We start from the raw sequence: 11793 nt of genomic DNA on the forward strand, positions 1-11793 counted from the left end.
GTCTGCGGATCAGATATATAAAGTTGTGATAAGAATTTGCATAGATGCAAAGTTGTAAAATAGCTATTACATTAGAAAGAGAGTGCAAACAGTATAAAATCTTTCAGGTATTAAATATAACATGTTTCTAGTAGGATCTATTACATATCCAAGTTTTTCAAACTTTACGTAGACGTAATCTGTGAGATCTATACTTAATTTTACGTTATTAAGTTGAGGAGCTCTTTTCCTATTGGCTCAATGTATATTTTTATGTTAATTTGTCACGTTTTAGGCTCAGTGTCCACGATGTAACAAACCTGGTATTATTCGACGGGCAGAATATCTGGACAAAGTGGCATCAACTTTGCATCAAATTCGCGATATTCTTTTGAAGGAAGATTCACAGGAAGGCAAAAAACATTCGCAAAATTTGGCAAAGAAACGCAAACAAGATTTTGTCGACTTCTCCGAAGATGAACGGTAACCTTCACGTATAGACAAAAACATGATGCGAGTATACTCCAACTCCTATATAATATTCCAACACTATAGATTTTATTGTTAAGTGTGAATGTTAGCTGCAGTGCTGTCATCCCATAAGCAGCCCGATCTAAACCGATTCTGTTGTTAAGAAAAAAGTGTAGACCTTCGGCTTCGTTTGTTTGTTTGTGCAGATTCAAGGGAGAGGTCACTGTTAATTCTTAAAGTAAGATTTCGTAGTCTTATATCTGTTTATCATTCTAAACATACTTAGATTACAATTTAATGCTGCCTGTTTTCGTTCTCCTCTACATAAGGTGTCCGTGAAATAAAAAAGTTCACCTGAATATTTGTTTACAGACCATCGCCGAAAGCTAACAAACTGAAGTCGATTAGAGCGAAAAAATCTGTGAACAGTCCACTTGTTATTCAGAACAGATCCGATGTCGGTGGCCAAGTAATATTTGCCAAGAAGTCAACGCCAGTTACTCCGTCAACCCCGAATATGGGGATAGTCAATTCTGTTAGCGATGTACGGCACCGCATTCCAGACTCCAGAACTCCTACAGGTGTCTCCGGGTCGATTGTGCCCAAAAAATTGCTTAAACAAGCTCTCCTGTCGCCTGTGGTGGCAAGCCAGAGACCTCAAGCTGTCGACAGTGATGACGGAACCGCGACAAGTCAAGACACAGACTTTAGCTTCTCTGGAGTTGTAACACAGGTCGAAAGAAGTGTAGAAAAGCCGCGGCTCGAAGTAGCCCATCGAAAGCAATTAACTGTTAGCGGCGCTGTTGCAGTCTCGGTGAGCGCTAACGACCATAACAACGATTCTCTTATTCCCATAGATATCATTATACCTCAGAAAAAAAAAAAAAAAAATATATATATATATATATATATATATATATATATATATATATATACTGTTTAAGTTATCATCAGTGTCATGAGAGATATACAGGCTTCTATCTAACATTGTTAATTTACTGTTTTTCTTAACAAGGCAATCGAGGCCACGGACAGCCCGGTAGGCGTTGCAGAGCCCCACGTTAACGCCTCATGTCCCATAATTTCGCTAGCGGACTCACCATGCTGCGCCTGTCAATGTCATCGAGCACTTAGTCCTGAAACAGCGATGAAAGGCAAACGAAGTAGCGCAGTTCAGGTTCAAAAGTAAGTTGACACAGATTTCTGTTTTATATACCATACTAGTGAGTGCAGTATTTGGTTAATATCGATATGCATATAAAAGGAAAACGTATACGCCGCGTGGTTACAATTGAATAACGAGAGTGTTGGTAAATGCTATGTTCCATATATAGTTATCTTGCATTTGCCTCATAGATAAGAGCAGCAAACGGGTACCGCATCCAGCCATGGGCCTTCTTATTTTTTGTTTTTACCGTTATAGCATTGTTTTACTATTATAGTACCATTGTTTTTAATCTTTTGTAGTATACTTACATTGGATGTGTCGACTTCAATGCCACGAGTGACGACGAAGGAAGTGTCCATTGGAACAGATCCATTAGCGGCTGATAGTCAAAGGGTTTCTTCAACAAAGGTTCTCTCTGTCGGTGAGTACTGCTGCGCTACATTGCATTCTATATCGTAAGCATATTAGGACACTTAGTGTATCTACCACAGTTGTGCATATGTCAGTGGCTAGCCGATTACAGTGGGTGAGTCTTTGTCACTTAAAAGGCAAAACATGTCTTGAAGATAGCACATATTTCAATCTAATTATCTAGCTAATAAATAGTCCCAGGTCGAGTAATGTCGTGTGTGAAGAAATAAAGAAAACTACCTAATGATACTAAAAACCTGTGGTTAACATTTGTATGTCTTTTCTTTCTTTTATTTCGAGTTTTACGTCCGGTACTTGAACCGTTAGGTATTCCTTCAAATGGCTGGCTTTCAGTACGAAGCCTGTTAAGGTCCGGATACGAAGTTACACCCCCATTTGTCCTTAAGTGTAGTACCGGAACACGTTGGTAGGGCGCTATCACAGGGACAAATATATCTATTCTTTATCTGTTCAAATATGCTGTTTAGCAGGTGTTAAAGCAAGTTACTGTAACCATAAGTATTTCATGACACGAAGCTTTTTAGAAAAAAAATTCTAGACATCTCTTATGTCCATCACCAAAAAAAACCACGGAGCTAACTTTTTTGTTTGTCATAACAATCAACTATTTTTTTTGTTTTTTCTTTTATTATAATACAGAGGTTCAGACTGATCGTCCATACGTAGCACCACCCAAACTCTATCGAGAGGCCATCGTTCAGACGGATTTGGGCTTCGATATTGGTGAGCCATCTGACGTTGACCAAACCCTTCAGTCTGAATCATCACATAAAAATCTATCTCTAAAGTTCGGAATTAAGGAAAACACTGCAGAAGAAATTACCGATAGTCAAATTCATGGTAACGGTAATGTTGCCGTAGAACTGCCACCTACTACCACCAGGAGACACGGTAATAGGTGCAGTACTCAGAGAGCAACAGTCCAGGCTACTAATGCGCAGCCAATGAGCCTGGATATGAGCCCGATAAAACAGAAGGCACCACCACTCAAACATCGTGAACAACCGACTATTGCACCAAATGAACAAGAACTAAGTAGGCTCACCGATGGGCGACATATAGAACGTAATATTTTGGATGAGGTTGGTGTACAGAAGTCGTATTTCTGTATAATAATATTATATATATATATATATATATATATATATATATATATGTTGATATAGTATAATAACATAATACGATAACACATATTAGAGTTCAAGACACTGCTGAACGATGGAACCATGGCGAGTAGTAGGTTAATGTAACTAATTGAATGTATATGTATTCATCAAAGGATTATATTGTAGACTGTAAATATACAAAAATTCTGAGTCTGTCTACAATCTAACAAAGCGTGAACAATATTTTAGAAGGATTCCTTGGACTCGGTGGACTTCACTTCTTGTGAACAGCGTGTCAAACAGCACAAGATACCAGGCGAACCTGTAGAAAAAGCAGCTAAGGTGCCATCTGATGGAGAGGTTAGTTTGATTTGGAATTATCATGGCTTATTCTGAATGAATGGGTCATGACTTCACTGCATTTGTAATCAATCGGTTCGGTGCTGCTTGTTCTCGAGAAATGCTTCTTTCTCGGAGTCGAGTTGGCATAGAGCAACATGGGTAACTGTTCAGCTATGCAGTTTACTGAAGGCCAAGCTATCTCCGCCCTGAACATTAACCTTGGTGATATACACTTACGAGTTTATTTTTTTAAACAAATCTGTTACACAGCGGCTTCCAAGCAACTCGAATAGTTTTGATTGTTCATTGCAGAAACATTAGTAGGTCCTTGTTGTTTCGAGATTGGAGTAAGGTACATTATACAAATATGGAACCTAAAGTCATCTACTTCAGAAGATCAACTATGAGAGGCATTTTTTAATTAAAATTGCTGTCATCTCTTATTACTAACGATTGTAGATCGTATTTAAGTTGTAGCCTGAAAAATAATTTACGTTTATAGTTAATATACAATTAAAATATTCAGCATTATTGTTTTTGCTTCTTCCGGTTGTATAAGGTTGTCACGGAATTTTACTGGCAACTAACCTGTGGAGTCATTAAAAAACGCCTGAATACTACAGGTTCGAGCGTATTAATTAATGTGAGAGTCCTCTGTGATAAAAAAAGCGTTGGCAGAAATTCTGCTTAGTTGGCATGCACTTGTGACGTATTCTTGCCTACTGTTTATTCATACTTGCTGCGCACATGTAGGCTAATAATGAGCAATCTGGAAAATTATTTCCCTTCGTATTTTGCTCCTAGCATATTGGTATATACGCCTAGAGATAGATACCTTAAACAGGCGTCATGAAATGAGTCGAGAAAAATCATATCGCACGCGAATCTAGCTCTACATTTTGATTTTGCGGTAATGTAAATAAGATTAATTAATAATCATAATACAAATAGTGTCTAACGTAACAACGAAATGTCTGTTTTGTAATATATATGTATTTGCTAAGCAGAAATTCAGCACATTATTGAGTGCAGTAAAGGGTATAATACCAGTAATTTCTAGTAGCTAGCTTTTTCGATTGGAACCATACTAGATCGTATTTTATTCATTGATTTGCACATTATTTGTGATGGTTAGTCGCAAGCATCTATACTACACTCAGAAAAAATGTTCGGGCTAAATAAAGGCTGCGATCGAGGTCGCAGAATCGTTCGCTAGAGTAACCTGTAACTTAGAATCTAAGACAGCACCAGCTTTAGCTTCGCGTAATGGAACATGTGGACCGCGACAGTCATCGTATTTGTGAGATTATTTATCAAGCTAGTTAGCTATGATGCTTAGACAGATTCCTGTAGGCATGCTTTCTAACACGACTGTTTAAATGTCGAACTAAACGTAACTGTGGCACATGCTTGAGGGCTACGTCCCGCCTTATATGTATGTTTTTTTCATTAGAAAGACGCACTCGAGTCAATGTGTCGTAGTAGTGAAGGAAGCATACCCGAGACTTTGCCTCTAATAGTATCACCGACAAGAATAGCGGCGAAAAAATCGCCTGCCGGATCAATCAGAGTGACGAATCGTACTGAAGAGCTGGCTAGCAATAGAATGAGCATTGAAGATAGCCAGTTTGTGTTGCCTATCAAAAAGGCTCTTGACTTGAGCGACGAGGAAGCCGATGATTTCATGGCAAATATCGACACTCAAATGGTAGCAACAAAACGGAAAAAGCTGACTCCTCACGGGGACCATAAGGTAATTAAAAATATTTCGTAGTATTGTGAATATCTTGGGAATTCTTTTTTTTTTTTTACCAAAGTATTATGTTATTATAAGGTCACGCTGCTATATGAATGTAGATTTTAAACAATTTTTATTCAATTCTACCTAATAGCTTGATAAACGAGCACAGCAGTTTTCGTGTGTTGAACAGAGTTCAGAATGTTCGATACGAAGTCAAAAAGGCCGGCGGCGTGTTGCAAATCTCGTGATGAGTAGCGATGAGGAAGGGTCTGCAAATGACGATTTTGCAGTTCCCGCTGAACAAAAAGCGGCGTACGAAAAAGCTTCTACTAGACAGTCAAACACAGTGGTGACGAGAAATACCGCTGATTATGATGATGATGAAGAGGACGAACCAATTGCACCGCTGGACACGGAGGATATGAAGAATCTTGAAAGGTACGCTTTTCAAAAATAATCGTCCAACAAATTAAAAAAAAATGCATTATATTATAAAATTTCGATATCACATACAAAATTCACTACAACTGAAATACATCTGCCAACTTCGGGTGTGTATTTTTAATGAATGATTTTGCAGGGAAATTGAAAATTTGGACCGCGAGATGGAAGATAGCAAAAACACGGCTACGTTCCAAAAATCTCGTTAATGGAAATGCGGCAACTAGTCTATGCTATAATTTCTCTCCGGTTTATATCTGAATAATTAGATGCTGTTTTTGCCTTGTACATACCTCAGTTAAATTTAAAGCACAGTATTTTCCATAACATATTTGTTGTCAATATATCGCTATTTCGCTCGCTGATAAAGAAAACCCATGAATAATTTGGAAGTAGAGTAGCTGCTGGACATAATAAAATAGCGTGAAAAAGACCGCTAACAAAATTTTGATCAGTAGCCGTTAGGTTTGGATAACGACTGCACGTTTTGTAGTTTCAAAAAACAAATATAAATTTATTAATAAATATTTTAAAAAAAAACGCGTATTCTCATCTCCAGTTATCTAGATATCGGATCCTTCCTAGAAGAATGATTAACTGTCAACTTACGGCGGACAGTTTGGCTTAATTCGGTTTTGTTCTAAAACTCCTGATCTGTTTTTCGTAACCAAAAAAGAAGCTTTAATAACATGTTGTATATTTAAAAAAAGTAGATTAAAACATTCGCTGCGTGGGAACTAGGTATACTGTGACATACTATTATATTTATATTATTAGCCTTATATTATAATAAACATACTGTAGTTCCAAGTTCCGCCATTTACCTATGTGCTCCTCAGAAATAAATCAGTTCTGATCAAACTTTTCATTTTTTTGGGCCATAAAAACCTCATTTTGAATTTCGATAAAATCTGTTTGTGTATGGGATGCAATAAAATGCACCACAATACATTTCATCGCAAAGACTGAAAAGTTTCATCATATCTACAGCTATGCTCTTTTTGGCAAATCGTTTTTATTTAGGAAAATTGAAGGCACACCAAATAAAGTTTGCAGAGTTTATTATTTCTAGCGCAGTTTGCTTATAGAATCTTTACTGCTAATCAAATGAAATGTGTTTCTGAGAAAAAAAAAATTATTTATGTCAATTAACGAGCACAGAAAGGTTGCGATGGGCTCCATCCAGCACATTTCAAGATGATACTTTTAAGCAAGCTTTCTTACTAAGCGTTTGAAAAAAAAACACAAGTTCTTGCAACGAGATCTCTGCTAACAGAACATGACCCAAACTTAGCGACAGGTTTACTGTAATTATCCATACAAATTGTTTTCTCGGAATATTACTAAACAGTTATTCTCATTATGAAGTACTACTTTATTGTTTTTCACAATTAGCATTTCGAATTTCTGCCGCAGCCCGTATTTTTGTAAATACAGACAGCTAGTGTGTCCCACAGAGGGCTATTTGCAAATTTTGAGAAGCTCCGCTAAAAACCTCTGCCCATCGTTTAGGCAACGTTGAGTTTTCACCAGTCAAAACCAGTTAAGGACAGTTGTAGAGCTAGCAACTGTTGTCCTGTAAGAAAATTCGATCACAAAGAACCTCAGGGATGTTCCTTCGCAGAAGATCAGTTGGCAGCAAGTTTTGTTTTGTTAATTACATTCAGTGCCAGCCTATCACAGTTTTCTGTCACCTCTGCTCATCTCATACAGTGCTCTTTGAACAATAAGCTAGTTTTAGTGATAATAAAGATTTGTACTTCATAAAGATATGAGTGACCATCAGCTGTTTTTCTCTTATATGCGTTGCGTCTTGACAAACTGACGATTGGTGCCTAAAAGGTCATCCCGTGATCAAACCATCCGCCGCCGCCGCTGCTACGCCAAAGCCTACTGCCGACTCTTCAATATTCTAATACAAAGCGTAGCTACTTGTTATGATGGTATACCCATAGGAGCTAGAATGCAGCAGCTAGTTACCAGCATAGAATCGCTTAGTGTTCTAGTTAACTAGTGTCTACGGCGACTGTGTAGATTCAAATTGCGACGTTGACCAGCAATAGTCCCATCATTGCCGCTGCTGTAACACAGATGGAATCGTGAGACCTGGCTGCGTCGCGTGTTTGCTTTACTCGAGGAAGATGTTAACATGATGGACGGTCTTGAAGCAGCTGTCGTTGTGTAAGTAGGCTCCGCCATGAACTCTACATAGCTCGCTGGAAGGTTGGCAAATCTGGGGCTAAAGCCGGAATAACGCTCCGAGTTTCATTCGTGCGGGCGACCGAGCTACAACCGACGATCCGTCGGATGAGCGCCCTATCACTTCAACGTCGTCTCGTCTATTTACAGCCGCGTAGTGTGTTGTATGTCGCGGCGGGAGGGGGGACGGTTAGATGGTTCGTTCGGTTTGATTTTGCCCATCTTGCTCGCTGCTTGGCCCGTGTGCTGTGTACTGTTATTTAGAATATTTGTTTGGTTAAATGTTAGCGCTGTTCGAAATGTCCGCGACCATGTTCTGTACTTGCGTGGTCGATTTCCTTTTCTAAGATACGCTTATCGCCCTTCGTGATCTCGTCGGTCCTAAACGGGCTTGCCTTGGCTGACAGTATCCGACGGCTCGCTTCGTTCCGTGTTGGTGCTTGATTTGTGTGAACGTTCTGTTATTATTGTTATTAATGTGCCCTTATAGAGAGATATGAAATGATGCCATAGAGTGAAAATGTAGTCGAGCAGCGTACTGCTTAAGCGCGTTTTAGTGCTTTCGATGAAGTTCTAATCGTTCAGTTCAACCTCACTGCTGCAGCCTACATCGTCGTAATGTATCATCGATACCATGTTGTTGTTGAAGTTATACCAAACCGTGATCCGTCTCATAGCTACTCCGTGCAGATGGAAAACACTTCCGCAGCTGCAACGACTGGTGGCTTCTCTTCGCTCAGTTCTACTAATACCTCATTTGCTCCTAGAAGAGTTCCCTAAGCTTGCGCACCCCTTTTACAGTGGGGATTTTAATTGTTGTACGTTGCGATTGTTAGTTTTGGCTGTGAGTTTTACTGATGTGGTAGCCGTAATGACAACGATATTCACCCACTGAACCAATACGAGACCTTTTCTAACTCGAATTCTGTGGCGCCACTGACATTGTTGTTCTAACTGTATCTATACCTGCACGCCCATCTGTCCGCCCCCCGTCACGTTACGACTGTGACGAACGCTCAACGCACTAAAATAATTCAGTACATTATCGCTCCACCACCCTGTGTCGTTAAGACATCGACTGGATCAGCTGAGTCAACAGAATCACCTGCGAAGGCTGGGGTTATCGCGATCAGTCGACATTAGTGTAATAATAGGGGGCAAAAGAATTTACCAGAGTTGGTCGTGTTGTTACACAAGTAAATTGAGTGTATCCTCAGTGCACCCCTGCCGCTGACAGAGTAAAAGCGTGATTTGGTGTGGTTTCAGCTAATGTGTTGCTGCGATCAGGCCGGCCAAGCACGCAGGCTTCCCGAATCCTACGAAAGCCCTCGTTAGACGCGCTAACAGTAGTTCGACGGGAAAACCGATGGAGTAGCCTTCCCTGCTGCTAGAGACAAGAAAGAAGTTGACCGAGAGGAAAGCAAAATACGAAATGAGAGCTTAACTTAAGCTTGTTCCGCGATATAGCGCCGGTTGTCAACAACTATTGTAATGTGGCTGGTAGTAGCTTGACACTGCGGGGTAGTCGGTCCGGAGTCCCATGATTCCATCAAGGGGGTAGTCCTGGAGATTTCAAAGAAGGAGACGGTGAAGGAGATCCGACAACCGCTCATCGTTTATTGATACGATTACTATCGTCACCAACTGAGGGTGAATGGAGACTCTAACGGGCATGGTGAGCGGGGCTGCCCAGGCGACGAATGGCAATACGAAGGTGATGCACGGCGGAGTGCCCCAAGGTGCAGCCTCGGTGATTGCTCAGTTTGACATTGCACATGCCAACAATTTGCTTGACGATGTCGTCGTCTCCCACGACTCCCCACTCGCAGACAGCCAAAACACCAGTAACAATAATAATTCGAACAATCACGATAACAACAACTCGATCAGCCAGGATAAGTAAGTTGATAGAACAGGGAAAAAGAGAGACAAAGAAGTAACAAAGTTCTCAGGTTTCTGTATATGTCTCTCCTGATTAAGGTTCCAAATAACTAGGTACCAATGTATATTTGTATATAGAGAAATATAGACGCGTCCACATTGTCTATGTGTGTTCTATCGTTGTTAAATCTGATGGAGAGGAAAAGATGAACATTCGTCTTAGGGCTAGTCTTCCTATATTACAATAATAGGTCTATCTAATCCACTACGGTGTTGCAGAAAAATATTTTTGTGCAAATGATGACCGCAAACGTTTTAAATTGATCTATATATTTGCATAGATACATATTTATGAACGTTGGATGCGTGACCGACATATTGTTGATTTATGAGCGTCCATCAAAAAAATTAACTCGAAATGATGCGGGTGACAGTAATGTCAAAAGCACCTATATTGGTAGGTCGAAGTAATATGTAAATATATGTTCGATGCATAACCAAATAGATTCAAATAAACTCAATCAAATAGTTTCCACATTAAAACGACGTATTGTTAAGCGGTTTTTAACTTATGAAAGTGACATTTTACTTTACTCTGGTTCCAAGCATGACAATAACTAAATCGGCAAATATTTTCGAAGTCTTGACAAACGGTCTGAAATAGTTCCAAGCATCAGTATTTTGTGGTACCGTTTTTGCAGCGATAACTGCCGCTAGTTTTTGGGGTATGCTTGTGATGCTGTCTTAACTATAAAGGGATCCTGTTGTCACACATGAGTGATTTTTTACCGATATCTGGAATATCTGTTATTTCATGCCCTTTCCAAGCGCATGGTTTCACGATTTTCTGAGCATTACCTATTGAGGTGAGACCACGGCAGCACCCGAACGACCTGGAGGTACTCGGTGCTTTGTAACAAGGTGTTCCATCGCGCGTGAAGGCATCGTCACTGTCAGGAAACCATTCCCAGACCCGAGGCGGCATCTTGCTCTCGATAACCTTAGCATATTCCCACTGCTCTAGTATTCCTTGCGCGAAATATATTATTCCGGTGCGTTTGCCAGAACTCATAAATCGCATTATACTTTTATTGAATGTTAGATTTCTAGCACGACACAGTCATCAAGTCGTTTGAATAAATGATGGGCGTTTCTTCAACAATTTCAAAATGAGATTCATCGAAGATATAGACTTTTTCAGTTTTCAATAATTCAATTTCTACTTAGTTTGTTTAATGAAGGCGAGCTGGTTTCACTTTATCTTTTGACCGAAGTTTCTTGGTAGCTCCACTAACCTTGAAGCCAGCCCACTTGAGTCGGCGGCAAAGCGTCATTTTTGACACAGTGGGTTCACGCTCTTCTAATTTGCTCTGGAGGACATTATACAAGATAAATTTATCCTTTTTAAGCTCGTAAATAATCACACGGTTCACCTTTTTAATTAATTTTAACAAGGTTTTTCTTAGATTCTAACAAAGTTGCTAAATGAATGTTAAAAAATATGGAAAGTTTCCGCAGTTTCACATTGTGCACGTTTGTTTCAACCAAGCAATCTGCTCATCAGTGACATCTCTTCCTCTTCCCATTTCGATATATGTACGGAAACACCCAATATCACCAGAAAACACTCCAACCGGTCAAGCTCACTTAAACACCACGACCTAGTGCTTCAGTGGGGGCAACAGTCGTGTCAGGCGGTGAGAAAGAAGGCACCGGTTATAGACTGTGCACTAACTACTAGTAGAACTAACACAAAATATGAGTGCTGAATTTGCTGAAATCTGATTACAGCAAGCTGTCACGCCTACGATCTCTAAAATACGATACGGCAGTTTTAAATATCGCATCGTCTATCAACAGTTTGAAAATGTTCGTTGATGTCTTTACAGACAAGTAGAATACCAGTGCAAAGTAATCCTGCTTTTATAAATCGAAAACTCCTCGAACATATCCCGCATTGGCGCTGAACGATGGCCTTGAAAGTTGAAACTATTTGATTCACTTTATTTGAGTCTATTTTATAGAGCACCAAT

General features: G+C 39.7%; 2 protein-coding genes across 6 annotated transcripts in view; both read left to right on the forward strand.

Annotated features, from left to right (window-relative positions):
• Positions 1-6007, forward strand: part of LOC111269982 (uncharacterized) — a 7251-nt gene extending 1244 nt beyond the window's left edge. For 2 of the 3 annotated variants that reach the window (XM_022849946.2, XM_086972324.1), the window contains 9 exons: positions 275-462; positions 823-1264; positions 1466-1635; positions 1918-2039; positions 2690-3132; positions 3406-3516; positions 4952-5251; positions 5412-5677; positions 5820-6007. In XM_022849946.2, coding sequence (XP_022705681.1) covers positions 275-462; positions 823-1264; positions 1466-1635; positions 1918-2039; positions 2690-3132; positions 3406-3516; positions 4952-5251; positions 5412-5677; positions 5820-5889 — 2112 coding nt within the window. In that variant the 3' untranslated portion in view covers positions 5890-6007. The remainder of the gene's footprint in view (positions 1-274; positions 463-822; positions 1265-1465; positions 1636-1917; positions 2040-2689; positions 3133-3405; positions 3517-4951; positions 5252-5411; positions 5678-5819) is intronic. The other variant, XM_022849948.2, reaches the window with a different exon arrangement.
• A 585-nt stretch (positions 6008-6592) lies between these two features.
• LOC111269984 (uncharacterized) overlaps positions 6593-11793 on the forward strand; it is a 10372-nt gene continuing 5171 nt past the window's right edge. For 2 of the 3 annotated variants that reach the window (XM_022849949.2, XM_022849950.2), the window contains exon 1: positions 8673-9778. In XM_022849949.2, coding sequence (XP_022705684.1) covers positions 9534-9778 — 245 coding nt within the window. In that variant the 5' untranslated portion in view covers positions 8673-9533. Of the gene's footprint in view, positions 7862-8672; positions 9779-11793 lie in introns of those variants that run through there. The other variant, XM_022849951.2, reaches the window with a different exon arrangement.

The sequence above is a fragment of the Varroa jacobsoni genome, unplaced genomic scaffold (assembly GCF_002532875.2).
Source record: "Varroa jacobsoni isolate VJ856 unplaced genomic scaffold, vjacob_1.0 scaffold_1428, whole genome shotgun sequence".
Classification (NCBI taxonomy): Eukaryota; Metazoa; Arthropoda; class Arachnida; order Mesostigmata; family Varroidae; genus Varroa; species Varroa jacobsoni.